Raw genomic sequence first — 20,013 nt, 5'->3', positions numbered from 1 at the left:
TCTGACCACGTTGGTACCTTTGTCATGGGCAGGTTCCAGCCATGGCTGAGACACAAACTACATATTCCCATCTCCAGAGGGAAACAAGCCAAGCACTACAGATAAACCTGAAGCACTGGCGTATGCTGCTCTCTGCCCTCAGCCAATCTCACCATGCCAGCTCCAGCTTCATCCCAGCCCAATCACAGCAAGCATTCTTCCTCAGGACACGGCCAAAACTCCAACCGGGTTTCAACCACAAACTACAGCATATCCATACGGAGTCAGGGGATTCATTCTTTCCACGTGGAGATGTAGAAATAAGTGATTCTATTTTGCCATTGTTGTTACCTAGCTTGGGTCCAAGCCCAGCTCTCCTGGAGGTGACGCATGTTTGTGTATTGCCAGTAGCCTGCAGTTGGCCAGAGGGTGTGTTCATTGGTATTTCTTCATCCTTCGTGTAATTTTTAGCAGCATCTTCTTTCTGAAAACAGAACCATCAGGATGTGCAGTGTTGCAACAAAGTGGATTTGTGATGGGCAATAATATCCCAGCATGTTTCATGAAGACATCCTGGAGAAGACCTGATACTTCTTGAATAACAAGGCTGGAGTCCAAGAAGCACTGCTTTAGCTCTCCTTCTGATCAAGCAGCTCCTGCTTGCATGCTCAGCACTGACCCCTTGCCTTGGAAGACAAGAATTTTCATCAATAATAAGGATCAGTTCTGCTGTTTAATCTCAGCTTATTAGGCCTCATATGAGACATGGGAAGAGCTCTCCTTTGGCACAAAACTGTGCAAGCTGGCAGTGAGTAATGCATGTAAGTAGAATGTTGAATCGTGTGCCTATATTTATGTGAGAGAGTGGACTTCAGACAGGGCAGCAGAAGGGAAGGCATTTGGCTCTTTGCATCCTTTGGTGGAAAGTGCTCCTTGAAAAGGATGCCTTGGAGACATCTGGGTCCCTTAGGGAGGATCCCAAAAGACTGGGAGGTGCCCCGTGGGTTCTCTAACCATGAACTTAAAGCAAAACAATACAGGCTTTTCCAGCAACTTCTCCTCTGTTGTTTGAAGCGCTCCTTTATGTTTTCTGAGCTTTCCCCTGTGTTGTAACCACTCGGTTTGTGGAATCGAGATCTCCAGCTCAGTGGAATAAATAAGCATGGGAGATTCCAGTTTTTAAAAGGGAGGAAGGCTGTTTAAGAGTGGCACTGCCTCGCTGTGGGGACAAATCATTTCCCCTCCTGCTCGTGCTGTGTTCAGAGGAGCTCTGGACATGAGAAACATTGCTCTTCTGGGAAAGAAGGAGATGAAAGGATGCAAAATAGGAACCAGCCATGCTGAGGGAACTGCTAAAGATGCTTCTGCCCCAGTGCACCTCCAGCAGCCACAGTGGCATGTCTGGCACGATCACAGTGTGTGATGGACGGTCATTGACAAAGGTCTACCAGAGGCCCTCTTCCCAGGGATGTGGACGTGGAACCATGCCATGACCAACACTGGGACTGGCTGCCCCAAAGCCACCTGCCCTGCTCCAATGCGGAGTGGCACCCAGCTCTGTGTGCTGGTAGAATCATATGGAGAGGGTCTGCAGGAAAAGAGGGCTCTGAATTCAGCACTTCTTCCAGGTTCATCACGACGACTTGAAGAAGATGAGGCGCAATGCTTCCTGCTGGCTGCAGGCTGCCCTTGTGCTGCCTGGTTGCTCTGCTGGCTTCCTCTGCCTGCACAAGTTGCTCTCCAGCCCATCTGCGAGGGACGTTACTGCCTTTGGATCTTGCTGCCATTGCCAAGAGAGTGAAAGGGAAAGAGGAAGCCAAAGAGTGCCGGGCACAGCAGTGAGAGTTACTGGCAAACACGTGAAGCTCAGCGCTGGATTCAGCGGGGACTTTCTGCAATTAGGCTGTGCGAGGCAGGGGGTGGCCAGGACAAAGAAAACAGCCCCTCCCGCAGCACTGCAGCCTGCTGGGGAACTCACATGTCACAACTTGGGAATTTTCCATTTGAAGCCCCTTGTAAAAACAAAGAGCACCTTGCCTGCTCCAACTCCTGACTGCGAAGGGTTTCGGTGCCAAAGAGTGAAAGGCTTCCTAAAAATGGGCTGAGCCAGGAAGGGGGGCAACTTGGGAGCTATTGAGAAACAAGGAAGGACAAACAGTGTTAGGTCATTGCTTCTGCAAACACTGCCAGGGCTGCTCCTCTATAAAAGGGGAAGAAAGAGGCTCCGGAGCCATCACAGACCCAGAGGGGACGGTCTGTGACCAACACTGCTGCTCCCCCTCCTCAACACCCAGCTCCCTGTCCCAGCATGAAGCTCATCCTCTGCACCGTGCTGTCCCTGGGGATAGTGGGTAAGTGCCCATGTAAGGCAGTGTCTGTTGGGAATGGAGGGTCTCAGCCTTGCAGGAGGCTCTCCCCTCAAAGCAGCTATTCTGCAGAGATGCAATGTGTGCCAGACCAGGCAGAAGCACTGAGAACCTGCCAGGTGCTTCCGTTGGCAGCTCTGGGTATCCGCACATGAGGATGCTGGGCTGAGCCCTAAGGAAGCAGCTCGGCAGGGAGTGAAAGAAGCATCCGTGCATGGGGGGAGAAACCAGCACAGGACCCCCCCTGCCACACCTGCTTGTGAAACCAGGCTCCGGGAGGACCCAGGGCAGCCTCACAAAGCACATTAAGGCAGCTTTGTGCAGCCAAAACATGAAAACCGTAGCTTACAGCAGTGCGAATTAGGGCTTAGAATTCCTCTTTGTGACCACAGTCAGTGTGGGAGGAAGGGAGGTGTCTGTGGGAAGAATTCTGCCTCCAAAAGCCAGTATTAGAGTATGTTTCAGAGGTGAAAAGGAAAATGCAGACAGCATGGGTTAACCAGAGGATGAAGAAAATGTGCCACCAGGGGTCTGGAGAAGGCAAAGGGTGAATCGAGGGGCTCAGTCAGGTAGGTGCACAGCTAAAGGGAAGCGTGAAGCACAGGCTGCCCATACTGGTATGAGACCTGCTGTGTATTTTATTTGTACTTTACCTGCACTTTATCTGCAAGATTCCTGTGTTTCTAGTGCTTAGACTGCTGAAGAGGGTGAAAGTCTGTGCTCTGATGCAGTCTCTCAGAGCAGTGATTACTGCTTGGGGGGACTCTTACAAGAGAAGTTTGGGTGGAGTGAAGGGGACACAGTACTGCTGTCATTGGGTGTGCTGGTGGAGATGGGAAGTGCAGAAGTGTATGCATCCCATCACCTGCCAGGGTAATGTGCATGGCAGTGTGGTGAGTGCAGTCTGCCCAGACCAGAGCTGCTGTCCCTCTGGGGCTATCTGCAAAGAGACTGCTTCAGTGAGACTGCATTTTCTTTCTGCTTTTGCAATGTGCTTTGACTTTGATTTCTGCTGGAGCGTGTGGATTTGTTCTCCTGCTCCTGTGGGTGCTGCTGAGAGCTTAGGCTGCTGGGACTGTAGTGCTGTGTCACCCAGGGGCAAGGGGGTCCCAAAAGGAGACCTTTGGAGGGGGGGTCCTTTGGAGGTATGCAGGGGAGGTCCTGCTGTTCACCCAGGGCCATGACTGCGAGGAGACAAAGATGCTGTTTGTCTTCCCCTGGTGCCTTTCTCCCTCTCTGAGACTATTTGTTTTCTGTTTCCTTCTTTTTGTTTGATTGTTCTGGTTCTCCCCACAGCTGTGTGTTTCGCTGCTCCCCCCAAGACAGCCATCAGATGGTGCACCATATCCTCTCTAGAAGAGAAGAAATGCAACAACCTCAAGGACCTCACGCAACAAGAGAGGATTACATTGACCTGTGTGCAGAAAGCAACGTACCTTGACTGCATAAAAGCCATTGCGGTGAGCGGGCTGCCAAAGCCTGAGCTGGGCCTTGGGGGCTTTCAGCATCCCTGGAGAAGGGGCTTCCCCTCCAATCACCACCTGCTGTAGGGCAGGGCGCATCCATGGGGGTCATAGTGTCACTAAGATTGGAAAAGACCTCAAAGGTCATCGTGTCCAACCCCAGCCCACCGCATAATGCCCACTGACCACGTCCCTCACTGCCACATCTCCATGGCTCTTCAGCACCTCCAGGGATGGTAACTCCAATCTGGGTAGCCTGTTCCAATACCTCACTGCTTTGTCTAAGAAATTTTTCCTAATATCCAACTGACTGAACTCTCTTGTTGTTTAGAACAATGAGGCAGATGCCATTAGCTTGGATGGCGGTCAAGTGTTTGAGGCAGGCCTTGCCCCATACAAACTGAAGCCCATTGCTGCTGAGGTTTATGAACAAACTGAAGGTAGGTTTTCATTTGCCTTTTTTAAGTTAAATGGTGGTAGCAGAAATGCACAGCAAGAATGTAGAGAGGCATAATAGAGTTCTGCCACTGATAAGAGTTAGCTCTGTTTCTCCATTCCTCCCCACTCCCTGCAGTGTCCTTCCTCCCTCTGATGTTTCTCCTGGGAGCCAGATGGATGCTATTTCTCCATTTCTGCCCTTATTACCTTGAGCAATGCCACATATCTAGGGCCCCCAGTCCCTTTTGACCTCTGTTCTGGAGATCAGCCTGTTTGTACACAATGTTTGGGATCAAAGCAACGCGACCGAGTCCTTCCTGAGCATTCCTAAAGCTCAGCCACTTTATTAATGTGTAACGTGACAGAGTCGGTGTCATGTTAAAGGCTAAATATGAAACTTTAGAATCATAGAATCATAATCAGAGAATCATAGAATGGCCTGGCTTGCAAAGGACCACAATGCTCATCCAGTTCCAACCCTCTGCTGTGTGCAAGTCACCAACCAGCAGACCAGGCTGCCCAGAGCCACATCCAGCCTGGCCTTGAATGCCTGCAGGGATGGGGCATCCACAGCCTCCTTGGGCAACCTGTTCCAGTGCCTCACCACCCTCTGGGTGAAAAACTTCCTCCTAATATCCAACCTAAACCTCCCCTGTCTCAGTTTAACACCATTCCACCTTGTCCTGTCACTATAAGGCTTGCATGCTTGCTTTAGTGGGCAGCACTGTTTGAGGCAAGACCTACCAAAGAATTGCCAAAAGAACTGTTGAGGTCTCACAGTCTAATGTATGTGCAGTGACATGGCATATTTTGCATGGAATAGCATTTTCAGGTCACTATTTATTACATGTTGCAACATGCAGCGCTGGTTGCATATTGACATTGCAGCTGGGAATATGGGCAGACCATGAGCACTACTTGGAAGTGCAGCTCTTCATTCTCTAAACCCAGAGCTTTGCCAGGACTCGAAATGTTCTAAATTCTTGCTTTTTCATCGTTTTCTCATTTCTTCCTCCACTGCAGGCTCCACAACCAGCTACTACGCTGTGGCTGTTGTGAAAAAGGGAACCGAATTCACCGTGAATGACTTGCAGGGCAAGACCTCCTGCCACACAGGGCTGGGCAGGTCTGCAGGCTGGAACATCCCCATCGGGACGCTCATCCGCCGCGGGGACATTGAGTGGGAAGGCATAGACTCAGGCTCAGTGGAGCAAGGTAAAGCGAGAGAAATGGGCTGATGTTACTTAGGGGGTTGGTAAGCTGGAAGCGGTGTTGCTGGATCTTCTGCAGAAGTTCAGAGGCAGCTCGCACAGCAGCCAAGCCATTTCCTGGATGTCTTCCCCTCCCAGGTCATTGTGGATGTGAGTTTTAAGATGATTATTGTGTGTTTCTCATCCACAGCGGTGGCCAAGTTTTTCTCTGCCAGCTGCGTGCCTGGTGCCACCACCGAGCAAAAACTGTGCCGACAGTGCAAAGGGGACCCCAAAACCAAGTGTGCTCGCAATGCACCTTATTCTGGATATTCTGGAGCTTTCCAGTGAGTGAACTTGTTTTTTCCATTATGACAGGCAATGCTGTGTTGTAACCAGGGGCTGAAAACAGCTGGGACTGCTGTAATTAGCAGTCCAATTAGTAATTACTGGCAGGCATGAAGATGAGAGTGGGAGCTCAGCAGTTCTGTTTTGCACAGACTTAGGAGTATGCAGCACTAGCACTGTGCTAAGCCTAACTGTGTTCCTTGAGGAATACTTCTCTGCCAGCATAACTTTTTTGGGAAGACTGCTTACTGCTCTATGATTGCAGCTCTAGCTGAAGCAATTTGCTAAAACAGGAGCTAGGAAGCCACAATGTCTGTTCATTGTTGGTTTTTTAACATCTCTTCTGCTTCCTCCACCCACAGTTGTCTGAAAGACGGAAAAGGAGACGTGGCTTTTGTGAAGCACACAACTGTTGAAGGTGGGCCTGCGAATCACTGGCTTCTCTTCTTTCCTGTCTGACCTCTTGCTGCCCCTCCATCCTGGCATTAGTCTGCATTGTGCAAACCTTAGGTTGTCCAAAACCTCCAGTCTGTTCATCTTTGACCCACTGGATGTGTTACTGAACGAACTCATCCTAGTTACTAAAAAACACGATTGAGGTGGGGTCCATTTCTTCTTTGGGATTCTTCTTTGCAGAAGGAAAACCTGCTGTGTTTAAATTCAAAAGTTACAATTGGTGCCACATTATAGAGATAGCTATAGCATTGCCACAGCAAATGCTCTGGGCTCCGTCAGTCTGGAGAAGTCTGTGCAGTCTCCATACTTGGAGACTTATTGCCATTGCAAAGAGCAGCGTGCAGCTTGTCTCTCCTGCCTTCAGCAAGAATCAATTCATTACAATGCTGCCCCAGGCTGGACTTTTGTGTGTGTATTTGTGTATTTTGGTGGAGATGCAAGTCGTGGTTCTCCCCTCCCTCCAGAAAATGCCCCAGATCAGAAGGATGAGTATGAGCTGCTGTGCTTGGATGGCAGCCGGCAGCCTGTGGACAATTACAAGACCTGTAACTGGGCCAGAGTGGCTGCTCACGCCGTTGTAGCTCGGGATGACAGCAAGGCTGAAGATATCTGGAGCTTCCTCTCAAAAGCACAGGTATCCTCCAGCTCAGCTATCCTTCCCCTGCCCCCCCCCCTCTGCCCTGTGTGGTTTTGCTTGCTCTTTCCCACTTTCCAACTTCTCTGGAACGCTACTGGCTAATTCTATTTCTCCCCTGTCAGACTGACTTTGGCGTGGACACCAAGAGTAACTTCCACCTCTTTGGGCCACCTGGAAAGAAGGACCCAGTCTTCAAAGACTTGCTTTTCAAAGACTCTGCCATAATGCTGAAGCGCGTCCCCTCGCTGATGGATTCTCAGCTCTACCTGGGCTTTGAGTACTACAGTGCCATCCAGAGCATGCGGAAAGGTGGGAATGGCCTTTTTTGGGTCTGGAGAGTATTCTGCATCAAGTATTTCCTGTGAAAGGTATTGGCTTGTGTGGGTGGAAGGGAATTGGTATGCTCAGAACTGCTGCTCAGAATAGCTATCTCTGGTACATAAGAGTACAGGATCAGAAGGAACATCCCAAGACATCAAGCCCAGAATTGACCATATGAGAGCAGCAGGGCGCTTTGCTTCCATCTGGACTCACCACACATTTCCAAGCTGGTTTTCTGAGTCAAAGGTCCTGCAAAGGACTTCCAAAAGCCACTTAAAATTCATAGTTTGGCAGAGATCGCTGGTATAAGATCAGCCACTTTGGTGTTTGTGGAAGGAGATGCATGGACTTCACGTAGCATCAGAAGAGGTTATTCAAGTACTGCCTCACAGAAATGTAGGTTGTGCTTCTCCATCTCTGCTCCTCGTCTTGAGACTCTTAGGTCAGGTCTTCTCATTCATGTGCACAAAGGATTTCGTAGCAGAGCCCTTCTCAACCCCAAGCCCATCTGATCTGTGGTTCCATTGGACTAATTATTTCTTCCTTATTGACCTGATAGATCAGCTGACTCCCAGCCCCAGAGAAAACAGGATCCAGTGGTGCGCAGTAGGCAAGGATGAGAAGAGCAAGTGTGACCGCTGGAGTGTGGTGAGCAACGGGGACGTGGAGTGCACCGTGGTAGACGAGACAAAGGACTGCATCATTAAGATCATGGTATGGCTTTTTTGCCTTCCTTCAGACTGGGTTCCTTTCAGAGGAGGAGTGGCACCTCCTTTCACAGGAGAGTGGCATTGCCTTTTTCAGCCTGGGAGTAGATGTGGGGCAGGAGTCTGCAAACGTAGGGGACTCTGTGAGAAATACCAGCAGGCAGAAACCAACCTCATCATGGGGAAAGGGCTCGATGAGCTTTTCAGGGATTTACATTTCTGAAGGTGTTCTTTTTCGGTTTCTCCCCATTAAAAAGTAATTTTCTGGTGAGAAGCAGCATTTTACTTGGAAAAGGAAGATAACTATACTAAAATATAAAAAGAAGAAAGCGAGAAAGAGATATTAAGTTCACATAAAAACGAAATGGTTGTATTGGCCAAGGTTTTTAAAAGAATAATTAGTTGAGAAAGGTTATTTAGTCTGACTTGCTTGGATCAGTTGTGCCTTGACTGAAGAACAAATAGGGCTGCAGGATCCCAAGAGGGAAACCTCCTGCAGTTAGCATGTCCCCTTCCCAGTTGATGCTGCCCAGTAGGGCTCTAATGCCTTGTCTCTGCCAAGTGCAGATATGGTCTGATGGGTTGGGCCTGACAAGTCTCCAAAGTTTCCCCTGTCGTCACATCAGACAGAACTCATTTGTCTGTATGCAAAGAATGGCTTCTCGAGTCCCTTGCCCCCAGCTTGTCGTCCTCCCACCACGTGCTTCTTTTATGATCCAGTTTGGGGAAATAGTGTCATTTCATCACTGTGCAATTTTTGCTGCAGAAAGGTGAAGCAGATGCTGTTGCCCTTGATGGAGGTCTGGTCTACACTGCTGGTGTCTGTGGCCTGGTGCCAGTGATGTCAGAACGTTATGATGGTGAGTGCAGACCCACAGGGGGGACAGGGCTGATGCAAAAGCACTGCTTTCATTCTGAAATCCAGAAAGCCGCCTTGGTGTTGTATCCCAGCTGCTCTTTGTTCTGTTGATGCACTTGATACTGCCTTAAAAGCCAGCTGAGGAATCAGTGAGCTCGATTCAGTTTGGGATTTTATGTTTCTTTTGTCTAATATCATCTTTTTCCTTCTCACAGATGGAAGCCAGTGTGGCAGAGCAGAAGCACAACCAGGTAATTAGTCCCAGCAGAGGAGCAGGAAATAGTCCTTTTGGATAGAAGTAGAAAAATACATCTGCAGTCATGGGTTGAGAATACACGGCCAAGTCTCTACACAGAGTCTTGTAAGAACCACTGTGTGCAGTGTTGATGTTAAAAATTTGGGTGGCAGATTTAACACACGCATGGAAATTCTGGGCCTGCTGATCGAAGCAAAGCATCCCGTAGCTGCAGAGATTTGTGTGGAGTTGTGGCTCCCTGGAGCACGGCCACACCATGAGCTGCAAAAGGGGAAGGGGGTCTGGGCTGAAGCCTTAGGGAATTGCTTTTTATAGAAATAAAAGCCAATAAGAGGGAAGATTTCATCCTTTGCTAAAGGGCGGATGTGAATTGGAGAGACATGCATTATATATATCTTGCTACAGCCTTCTTGCAGAGCAGTGTGCCAGAGTTTTAGTGGGGGAAAAGTGACAGGGATAATGATTTCCCAGGAGTGCTGTGGGAGTAGATGTATCACATCTGCAAACCATTCTCTTGTTGCTGCATGGCTAGTCCTTAATAAGCACAAAATATTTCTGCTATGCTGCACATAGATGCCCTCTGCCGACGCTCTGCTAAGACAGAGCAGTGGGACTCTGGGGTCAGGCCTTAATTCTCCTCCATCCTTCTCCCAAAAGCATCATATTTCGCTGTGGCTGTCGTGAAGAAAGGCAGCGATGTCAACTGGAACAATCTGAAGGGCAAGAAGTCGTGCCACACCGCTGTGGGGAGGACTGCTGGCTGGAACATCCCCATGGGCTTGATTCACAACAGGACAGGGAGCTGCAATTTTGGTGAGTTGGGGTCATGCATCTGCTCGTCTGAGATGGAAATCCACGAGGAAAAGTGTTTTGCCACGCATCCTCTGATTTTCAAAGCTTCTCATGCCTCGCAGACTCTCACTTGGAGATAGAAAATGAAATGAGTCTGTTGCTTAAGACTTCAGTGAGCAAAGTTTCAGGCTGTTGGTGACTGCTTGCAAGCAGGATGCAGTGCATCAGCTGCTTTGGGGGGGCTTCGCTTTGTTTTCACATCTCTCCCCTTCCCCTTTTGGCAGCCCAAAAAGCATTCCCCAAGTAGGAGGACAGGCTGCTCCTTGTGCAAAGCACAGGATGGGAGCGAAGGATGGATTTATGAGTCCCTGAGGGGCTGGGCGTAGGGGACAGAGGCTGATTTCAGTTCAAGAATCTTCAAGGGTCTGATATGACTCCCTTAAGAACAGTGGGTGAAAAGTCTGCAGCTCAACTTCTACGTCCAACTTCCGATCAGTGAGAATTACAGTCCAACAAAAATAATGTGAAATTATGAACCAAGGAAAAATAAACATATAATTATTAATGGGAAACGTAACCTCAGGGACCTACTGGTGTTAGTAATTTTACACAGCCTCTCCAACCTCCTTTCTGCTTTCTCTATGGTCCCCTTTTTCCCCTGAGCTCTCAGATTCCTGCCAAACATAACGCGGCCCAGAACGTGCTGCAAAAAGAAACCCCAATTTTTCAGAGTAGAGAAAGTGAATTTCTCATATTCCTGCCCTCAGATGAATACTTCAGCGAGGGCTGTGCTCCTGGGTCTCCTCCTGACTCTCGCCTCTGCCAACTGTGCCAGGGCTCTGGGGAAATCCCACCGGAGAAGTGCGTCGCTAGCAGCCACGAGAAATACTATGGATATACTGGAGCTTTACGGTAGGTGGGGGTGATGCTCAGCTAGTGCTCAGCCCCCTAAAAAGAGAAGGGGCCAGAAGGGTCAGCCGTGGTTCTGCCTCCTGGTTCTGTTCTGTCTGTACCGACACAGTTACAGCTCAAGTCTGGGTAATTCGGATTGGGCATGAATTAGAAAGGCAATTAATCTCGTTCCAGTTGCATCTAATAGCGGAGAGATGCTGCAGGGGTGGAGTCACTTTGATGCAAGCTTGCCTGGCTACTGAAATGTGCACCTCCTGTCTCTGTACTCCGCAGGTGTCTGGTTGAGAGGGGTGATGTGGCCTTTATCAAGCATTCCATTGTGGAGGAAAACACTGGCGGTACGTGGTTGTCCTATTGCATGGGGCTTGGTGGGCTGCCTGCCCCGATCTGCGTTCTTTCTGTTCCCAAAGCATTCATTTTGCATATACACTTATTCCAGTGGCCTATTAACCACAGCCCCCTGCCCATTAACTGTTCCTGAGTTTTACTTGCATCCCTTTCAGTACACGCAGGGTATCCAAGGGTCAGTGCACACCAGTGCGGGGACAAACACTTTGCTGGTTGCTGTCAGTGTGCTTCTGCTACACAAGATCTCTGAACCTCCAAATCAATTCCCTTCATAGGCAAAAACAAAGCTGAGTGGGCCAAGGATCTGCAGATGGACGACTTTGAGTTGCTGTGCACTGATGGGAGACGGGCAAATGTTATGGATTACAGGGAGTGCAACCTGGCTGAAGTTCCGACCCATGCTGTGGTCGTGCGCCCAGAGAAAGCAAAGAAAATCAGTGAGCTGCTGGAGAGACAGGAGGTTGGTGGTCCTGACAGCGGAAGGAATGTTCTGGGGTGGTTTTTACATCGTGTGTTGATATTTTTAGAGCAGTGATGCTCTGCATTTCACGTCAGCAAAATGTGGAAGATTTTGACTTGCTGATACTGGGTCAGAGCCTCATCCCTTAAGCTTCCCCTTCCTCCATCCCTCCTGAACCCCCCCCTACAGGCAGGTAGAACGGCTCCCCATGACAGTGGTCATCATGGTGAAGAACTGCTACTGAGAGGCTTGTACAAGCCGAATCTTGCTTTGTTTCTACTTTTTACATACGCTTACCTCTTTGTGACTTTATTTCAGGAACGGTTTGGAGTAAATGGAAGTGAGAAAAGCAAGTTCATGATGTTTGAGTCTCAAACCAAAGATCTTCTGTTTAAAGACTTAACCAAGTGCCTGATGAAGCTCCGCCCAGGAGTGACATACAAGGAGTTCCTCGGAGATAAATACTATGAAGGGATTTCCAGCCTCAATACCTGCAACCCATCAGGTAGATGTAACAGCCTCAAAAAAATGTCAGTCAATTGCAGTGCTTAGTTTCAGAGATATGAACAGTTACTCCTGTTGCTGCCCATTTAATTTCTTAATAGAAAAAAAGAGGATAACACATGAAGCTGTCTTTATACTTTTCTCAGAGTTTCTTGAGCTAACTGAAGCCAGGTTGGAAATGTGTTACTCTGGCATGAATGAGAATGAAAGATTTTTACTTGCCTTCAGAAAACAGGCAATCTGAGAAGTAGTATAACAGCCCACCATGTCCTGTTAGCGTGCACTCAGTGTCATCTGTGATTAAGGCCCACGTCTGGTGGGATGCTGGACATGTTTCCCATGCTGTGACAATGTTGGCATGGTTGGGTGTGTGCTGGTGGGACAGGAGTGTGTTGTGTTTTCTGTTTCAGTGCAAGGTCTGAACTTCTCCCTGTCCTTTTCCTTTTCAGATCTCCTCCAGGTGTGCACCTTCCTTCAGAACAAGTAACGGGAGGGAAGGGCCCTTTTTGAAGGGGGAGGAAACTTCGTGCCATGACTCCTCTCATGTCCTCTGCACGGAACACTGATGTACAGAGGGCCCTCTGCCATTGCTGCTTCCTCTGCCCATCCTCATCACTCTGAATGTGGCTTCTTTGCTACTGCCACAGCAAGAAATAAAATCTCAACATCTACATGGGTTTCCTGAGATTTTTCAAGAGTCATTAAGCACGTTCCTTCCCCAGCACCCCTTGCTGCAGGCCAGTGCCAGGCACCAACTTGGCTACTGCCATTTGAGGTTCCTGCTGCCCATGAGAGAAATCCCGTTCAATATTTTCCAAAGCAAAATGGATTAAATATGTCCTAGATCCTAATTAACAGATGTTTTGTATTACCTGTGCTTTGGTTTCACCTAGATTATCCCAGTGTCTCCCCAGGGTTCAACAGCTGCCCACTGAGGTTGGGATATGGGGAAGAGAGAGGGTGTTTATATGAGGGCAGCTGAAGGGTGGAAAAGATAAACAACAACAAAAAGCCCACAAAAATATAGTGGAAAGCGTGAATGGAAGTCAATCCACCACATCTCTCAACTGGCGGGACAGGAATGGTGCAGCAGCAGTTATTTCCACCAAGCAGTACTCTCAAAAAGCAGTATGTATTGTTGAGGAGAGTCGCAGATTGAACCCACAAGGATGACTGAGGCCAACCCGCGGCCCCACGCAGCACCACCCAAACCCGATGTCTCACAGCGGTGTCCCAGCACTCCCTGAGCTCTGGCACCAGGGCCGTGCCCGCTGGAGCTGTGCCGTGCCCACCGCCCCGTGCTGCACAACCTCTCCCTGCCCCCAGCCGCCCCTCCCCAACGCAGCTCCACGCCGTTCCCTCAGCGCACAGCTCGGCGCTGCCCATCCGCTCCCCGTGAGGAGCTGCAGCCGCCACGAGGGGAGCTCCGCTCGGCTCCCGCGCTCCGGGCCGAACAAACCAACAAACGCTGGCTGCTTTCGGACAGCCTTCCATCCTTGCCCCTTTTCCTGACGGACTACAACTCCCAGCAGACCCCGCGGCGCAGCGACACGGGGAGAGACCGGAAGTGGCGTGTGAAACCGGAAGTAGTGTGGCGCGGCCGGAAGCCGCGCAGTGGGGACGTGTGCGTGCGGGCGGTCATGGCGGGCGCCGTGGAGCCATACCTGGACTCGCTGCGGCGGGAACTGCAGTCGCCCGGCCCTGCCGCTCTCTCCGTCCTTCTTGCGCTGATCGTCGTCGCCCTCACGCTCCGTGAGTCGCGGCCCGGCCGGGGAAAGGCGGCAGCGGGAGGCGGCGGGGGCTCAGGCGCTTTCTCCTCTCTCCCGCAGTGCTCTGGAGGCTCGCGCAGGGTGCAAGGAGCAGCCGCAGGGCCGTGCTGCTGCTGGGCCTCTGCGACGCGGGAAAGACGCTGCTGTTCGCCCGGGTGAGCGCTCGGTTCGGCCGCGTGCTGCTTCACGACCCTCAGTGTGCAAACGGTTGGCTTTATTGCTGGTATTGTTTTCCCCTGTGCAGCTGTTGACAGGCAAATATCGAGATACGCAGACCTCCATAACCGACAGCTCTGCCGTTTACAGAGTGAGCAGCGACAAGGTGAGCAGGCAGCCGCAGCGGTGCGCAGTGCTTCAGGTGTTGGATGCCACCGGCGTTCTGTGCTGAGGCTCCCAGTGCCGAGCTGCGCTTATGTCTCTTGTGCTTTGCAGGCTCCCGGCTGGGAAGCAGCCCTTGCTTGGCCCCTGTGGTACAGCTTTCTGTTAGTGCACAAGGAGAGGGTCTGACGTGGAGTAGAAAGTAGGTTTGTGAAGGAAAGAGCCTCCAGCAGAGTTTCATTTGGTCCGCAGGGGGGTTTGGTTACTTTCAGACCCTGGTTTATTTTTGGTTTGTGGCAATCATTTTAGTTTCAGAAGCATTTCTGTTTCTTGCCGGGTGCACACGTGGCATTGAAGCACGAGGTGGCAGCATGGTGTCTGCTGGTGAATTGTGAAAGTAGAGGATGCTTTTCTGCCTTTTCTCTGACGATCTTTATTAACAACAGTAATAGCAAGAGATTAAAAACAGTCAGGACTGCAGTTCTTTTTTGGTGTCTCTGGGACTTAGCAGACAGGAGATATTTTGAGGGAGAGTTGCTGGGATGCTGTGACAGGCTGCTGCTTTTCTGGTTGAAAATTTCTGTTGAAACACAAAAGCAGCCCAGAAGACAGGGCCTTACAGAACATTCTCTCTCCTCTGAGTAACAACAGGTGTTATCCTGAGAATGCTGATGTGGCCCTCAGTGGCTACATCTTGACTAGGAACCTGTGAGAGGCACTTGTTCTCTTTAACATCACTGTTTGTCTAGTTGCCTGTGGAAAGGGAAATATTTACTGTTTTCGATTCAGAGAGCATCTTGCAAAGCTGTTCTTGTGTTATTTCCAGCAAAGTTTTGAGTATTTAGGTTGATTTGCAGCTTAAATTCAGATAAATTCACGTTCAGAGATTGTGGGGTTATTATTCTGCGTCAGGGATTTGCAGAACAGGAGTCTGTGATTTTGCTGTGCAGAGATACGCTTGCTAACAGAGACAGAGTAAATCTGCTGGTGTAATGACCAAGGAGCTCACAAAGATCCGCCACTCACATTGTGATGTGGTGGGTAGTCATGGGGAGGAGAAAAGTGGGCTGAGCATGCTCTTTTCTCTGTGACTGTGCTCTATTCTGTCAGCTCTGCTGCACGGTTTGCTGGTGTTGGCTGTCCTTGCAAAGTCCTGGCCATGAGTGTTGTTCCTCTGCAATTTCTTTTGCCTGTCAGAATTTTTGGGGGTGGTGGACAGACTGCATCCTGGGGTGGGTTACACACTTCTGTCCAGTGTGGGGTTCATTCATGTGCTTCTGCCCTGGCACGAACTAACTGGAATCTGCTCCCAGGTTGGTTTTCTGCAGGGTGTGATTGCCGTTATTCCTGGTGTAAGTGTTGCTAACAGCCCTCTTTTCTGTTCCTAGAGCACTAATGTGACTTTAATCGATCTCCCAGGCCATGAAAGCTTGAGGCTTCAATTCTTGGAGAGGTTCAAGGCTGCAGCCAGGTGAGGTGGTGGTGGGGCCAGGTGTTAGTACCAGGGATGGGACACATGAGGGTGCAGTGAGCCAGGTGGGGGCTTTGCTTTGTGTGCCCAGGGAGTCAGAGCACTGCCGTGTATTGCTGGGGCACAGTGTTCTGATCGCCTACTTCCTAGTAAGGTAGGGGAGGTAAGGTATGGAGGTAATGCATTGGGGAGGCTTGGGATGTGTAGTATGTCCTTGGGACAGAGAGGAACAGGTTTCCTGCTGGATATCAACACAAAATGTATTTCAGTCCCCAGGTGCTAACCTGCTTTTTGTGTTACAGAGGTTCACGTCTTACACGTGCTCTTTTTCTCAGGGCCATCGTGTTTGTGGTTGACAGCGTAGCCTTCCAGAGGGAGGTGAAGGATGTGGCTGAGTTCCTGTACCAGGTCCTGGTTGACAGCACTGTTCTCAAAAATGCACCCGCGCTGCTGATCGCTTGCAATAAACAAGGTACTGGGTGCTGCCCTGAAGGTGGAAGTGGTGATTCGGTCCTCCAGTGATTATTAGGGTTAATGCCCTGTGTGGCAGAAATGCTAAGTCACAGCCTGAAGCGGTGATGGAGCACCTGGTGGAAGGCAGGGCCTTCCTGAGGGGAGCTCAGGAATGCAATGCAATGTAATCCTGATAGAACCAGACCTCATTTAAGGGTTGGTGTAGCAGGAGGTGAGGGTATTTCATTGGAGAGCCCTGCCTGCCTGGGGCCTTCTGAAGGTAAGCAGCTTTTTTTCTTTGTTTCTGTATCTGCAGCTGCTGCAGTTCATCTTATCTTCACTTGCAGAAGCACGAGACTCTGCTACCCTGCTGTCATTGCTGTGTTTTCTGTCACGTTATATTGTTACACCACGCATGGTGAATTTCCTAGGGGTCAAGATCTCAGCAAAACGAAGGCAGACAATTAGTTGTGTAGACTCAGGCTGCTCAGCAAGAACGTTTCTAGCAGTGGTTGGAAGAATTCTTTGGTCAGAGGTCAAATAGCTTTGCAGAATAGCACCACTTAAAGAGCTAAGGCTCTTTAGACAGGCTTAAGAGCCCAGTCTCTACAGCTTTTCCTGCAGAGATGTGGATCCCTGCAGGACGGTTTGAAACTTTCTGCTAGTGCCATGTTTGCTTTTTTAGCTTTTTCTTGCAGTATCATAGGACTGTCTTGGGACTTTCAAGTTCTAGAAAGCACTGTGCTGAGCTCTGTAATGCCAGGACAGGTGAGCATGCTGGGCCTTGTTTGAAGTGATTTACTGCCCTGTTTCCAGACCATGAAAAGAAATTAATTCCCTGCCTTAAATCAGGTCCTGGGATTGCTCTCGTTCCTACCAACAGATCTAAAGCTCTTCTGTCCCTTATTCTAGCACAGACACTACTGCTGTTGTCCCATTAAGTCTTATGACAGCATGATATGATCAAGCCTCGCTGTACTTTTAGGAGCAGGAAGCACATTCTGACATAATACCAAAGAGCTAACTATTTCCTTTTCTGTTTTCTCTCTAGATGTCACAATGGCAAAATCTGCAAAACTTATTCAACAGCAGCTGGAGAAAGAGCTGTAAGTGTGAAACTGGATCTTAAATCATCCTCTGAGCTTCTGTCTTCTCCTTTCTGTCTCTTCTGCCCGTGTTTAGTGAGTCCTTTGAGCATATCTGTGTTCACTGAATATAAAGAGAAGTCTGTTTTGTTTGTGGAGGTGTAATCAGGGTGAGGGAAGACTGTCACTGCTAAGCACTAAGATCTAGTAATTGACAAAAAAGATATTGCTTCCTTGAAGCTGTGGTGTGGAGAATCAGTGCCCCGTGGTTCATCTGCAGCTCTTTGGTGTCCAACGAGTGTTCCTCAGCTGTCTTGTTGCTAGCCTCTTTGGCCAGTGGGTGGCAGCAGGGTGATTTGTACTGTTGCGTTTTCACTGCTGAGTATCCACCTTCCCTTCTGCAAGACAAAGTCCTGGGTAGTTTGTTTGTATCTGTTGTTTGTATCTGTGCCTGATGCAGCTTGACAAAAGCCATCAAACTGCAGTGCCTCACTACCCTTTTCAGGCTGTTGTTTGTCCCCATGCTGCCTCTAGTTTGTACTTTGTGGGAGCAGGGTGTCTGAGTGTGAGCAGTGAAGTTTTGCCTCTGTATGGGTAGCAGGTTGCTGAGATCTGCCACAGGATGAAGGGCAGGAACAGCAGCAGTGTTGCAGCCTGGGGTCCTTGGTCAGGCACTGTTCGCTGGAGCACTGGGGAGGCTGGATCCACCTCTCAGTCTCCAGAAATATTTGGCACGTTTAGGTGGCTATGGGGTGAAGATCTGCATGATCTCTTATGTCATAGGTGCCTGTTTTCCCAGTTAACCTGTCAAAACAGTGCAGATTTGAGCACTGTGGGCCAAGCATCCTTTTAGCTTTAGTCACCTTCAGTTAGACAAGCAGCTCTCACAGTCTGGGTTCATTCCCTGCCAATGGGAAGTGCCTTTGCCTGTTTAGAAGTTCTGTTTCCTTCACCAAACCCGTGATCTGTCTTTCTCTCTTGAGCCTCTCTCAGTTGTGCCTTGCAGCAGCTGTTTACAATGGACAAAGTGCCTGTCCCTGCCTGTGCCTCATGGGGCAGAGACATGGGTGTGCTTCTGGGGCCTTCTGTCCCTGGTGTTGCTGATGTTCTGCTGACAGCTAAAACCAAAGCATCTCTGGTTATGATGTAGGTTGTCATTATTTCACAGTTCCTGATCTTCTCTTTTCTCTTTCTGCAGCAACACCTTACGAGTGACCCGCTCTGCAGCCCCCACCAGTCTGGATGCCTCAGGGACTGGGGGCCCAGCTCAGCTGGGGAAGAAGGGCAAGGACTTTGACTTCTCTCAGCTGCCCATGAAGGTGGAGTTTGTGGAGTGCAGCGCTCGTGGCAGCAAGGGAGAGGAGGGAGATGCTGACTTTGAGGGCCTTGAGAAATGGCTGGCCAAGATTGCCTGAACAGAGGAGGGCAGGGTGAGAGGGAGAGACCTGAGGAGGTGGGGGAGTGAAAGAAAATAGATGGTGTGAAGTACTTGGATCTTACCATAGGAGAAACTGAAAGCTGGAAAAGCATTGCGTTGTCTTTCTCTGCTTGGGAGCATGTAACAGTTACTGGTGTGATTTCTGCTGTCTCTGTCACAACACCACATTTTTTTCTTCTCTACTTTTTATTCTGTGTTGCTGACCCTGCTGTGGCTTCTGTATTTCCTTGAAATCTTTTGTTTTTCATCATCCAGCTGCCAGGGAACTTAGGAAGGAACACGCTGCCAGGTGAACCTGTGGTTTGTCCTTTTCTGCTTTGTTTTAGCATTGCATTGCTGTTGCTTCGTGGAGTGACTGATCACCTCCTGATTTTGACTTCTTTCTGCAGCTTCTTGCTGCCCAGGAGTGCTGCCCTGACAGTGTGCACAGATTCTCTCCACAGTGTAGTCACTAGGGTGAATATAAAAAGCTGTTGTCCTCTTGTCTTCTATCTCCTTATTTTTCCAGACTGGTGTAGTCCAGTTTCTGTGTACCTGGAGTAACTTGTTGAATTTCAAAGGCAAGCTGTTTGATCTGCCCTTGTCACTGTGCAGCGCCTGTGGTGCCTGGGTCTTTGGTTGATTACTTCTGCTGGACAGTTCTTGAGAGTTTTTCTTTCTGTCAGGGCTGTGTCTTGAAAGCTTGTTTCGCTCTGTTCCTCTTCCTGTACTTCAGGCTCTTCTCCAACAGACTTTATAAGCGCACTCCCTGTGAATGACAGTTACAGAATGGTTCTTGCTTGAGCCAATGAAAGTGGCATATTTTTGGATTCATTGTATGTTAGGAGTCAGATTTGTCATGCTTGTTGTGTCTCCTGCCTGTCTCCTCTCCAGTGTCTACGATAAAGAGACCATTTTGTGTTTTTCATCACAGCAGTTGCAGCAAAATGAATAGAGAAAGGTGAGCTGATAGCACGTTAACGTGAGCATGATTCTTCCTTATGTGGAAGATGCTCGGTGGAAAAGATCCTGTGATCTTTTCCCTGTTTGTTTGAGGTGATTAAAGCCAAATCTGCTGCTGTGGGTGATCTCATCAGTTAATCTTCAGGGAATGCCTGTTGCTGTAGCTCCTGGGGAGGCTCAGCTGGCTGCTCTGAGACTTGGAGCGGAGTCTGACTCGGTGTGCCTTAGACCTGAACTTTCCAAAGATCCTTTGCTTTCCTGTTTCTTTGCTGTAGCTGGGAACATTGGTTATGTGAAGGGAGAACTTGCAGAAGCATCTGTATTGGTCAGGTGGGAGATGAGACCCCGTGCTTCAGTTTTTCCTTTCTGAACAACAGCGTTAAGACACTTGTCAGTTGCCCTGCCCAGCAGCGTGATGCCCTGGTGGGATGCTGGCTCCACACATCTCTGGGAGGAGGGTTGCTCTGCAGGATTCAGTGCTGGGAATTGCAATGTCCTACT

General features: G+C 49.5%; 2 protein-coding genes across 2 annotated transcripts; both read left to right on the top strand.

The window, feature by feature from the left end:
• Positions 1-2,287: 2,287 nt before the first annotated feature.
• On the top strand, positions 2,288-12,523 carry TF (transferrin; the record flags this gene model as incomplete). The annotated part of the gene is made up of 17 exons (XM_079539784.1): positions 2,288-2,330; positions 3,642-3,805; positions 4,140-4,248; positions 5,270-5,461; positions 5,648-5,783; positions 6,147-6,202; positions 6,705-6,874; positions 7,000-7,186; positions 7,758-7,912; positions 8,672-8,765; positions 8,980-9,015; positions 9,678-9,833; positions 10,580-10,724; positions 10,998-11,062; positions 11,348-11,532; positions 11,851-12,037; positions 12,486-12,523. 17 exons carry the CDS (start codon positions 2,288-2,290, stop codon positions 12,521-12,523), a joined length of 2,118 nt encoding a protein of 705 aa, XP_079395910.1.
• A 1,153-nt stretch (positions 12,524-13,676) lies between these two features.
• On the top strand, positions 13,677-18,547 carry SRPRB (SRP receptor subunit beta; the record flags this gene model as incomplete). The annotated part of the gene is made up of 7 exons (XM_079539662.1): positions 13,677-13,788; positions 13,866-13,960; positions 14,050-14,127; positions 15,512-15,594; positions 15,930-16,066; positions 17,099-17,153; positions 18,331-18,547. 7 exons carry the CDS (start codon positions 13,677-13,679, stop codon positions 18,545-18,547), a joined length of 777 nt encoding a protein of 258 aa, XP_079395788.1.
• Positions 18,548-20,013: the final 1,466 nt, after the last annotated feature.

The sequence above is a fragment of the Tetrao urogallus genome (assembly GCF_951394365.1).
Source record: "Tetrao urogallus genome assembly, chromosome: 9".
Lineage (NCBI taxonomy): Eukaryota > Metazoa > Chordata > Aves > Galliformes > Phasianidae > Tetrao > Tetrao urogallus.
This window is presented reverse-complemented; position numbering and strand designations above follow the sequence as displayed.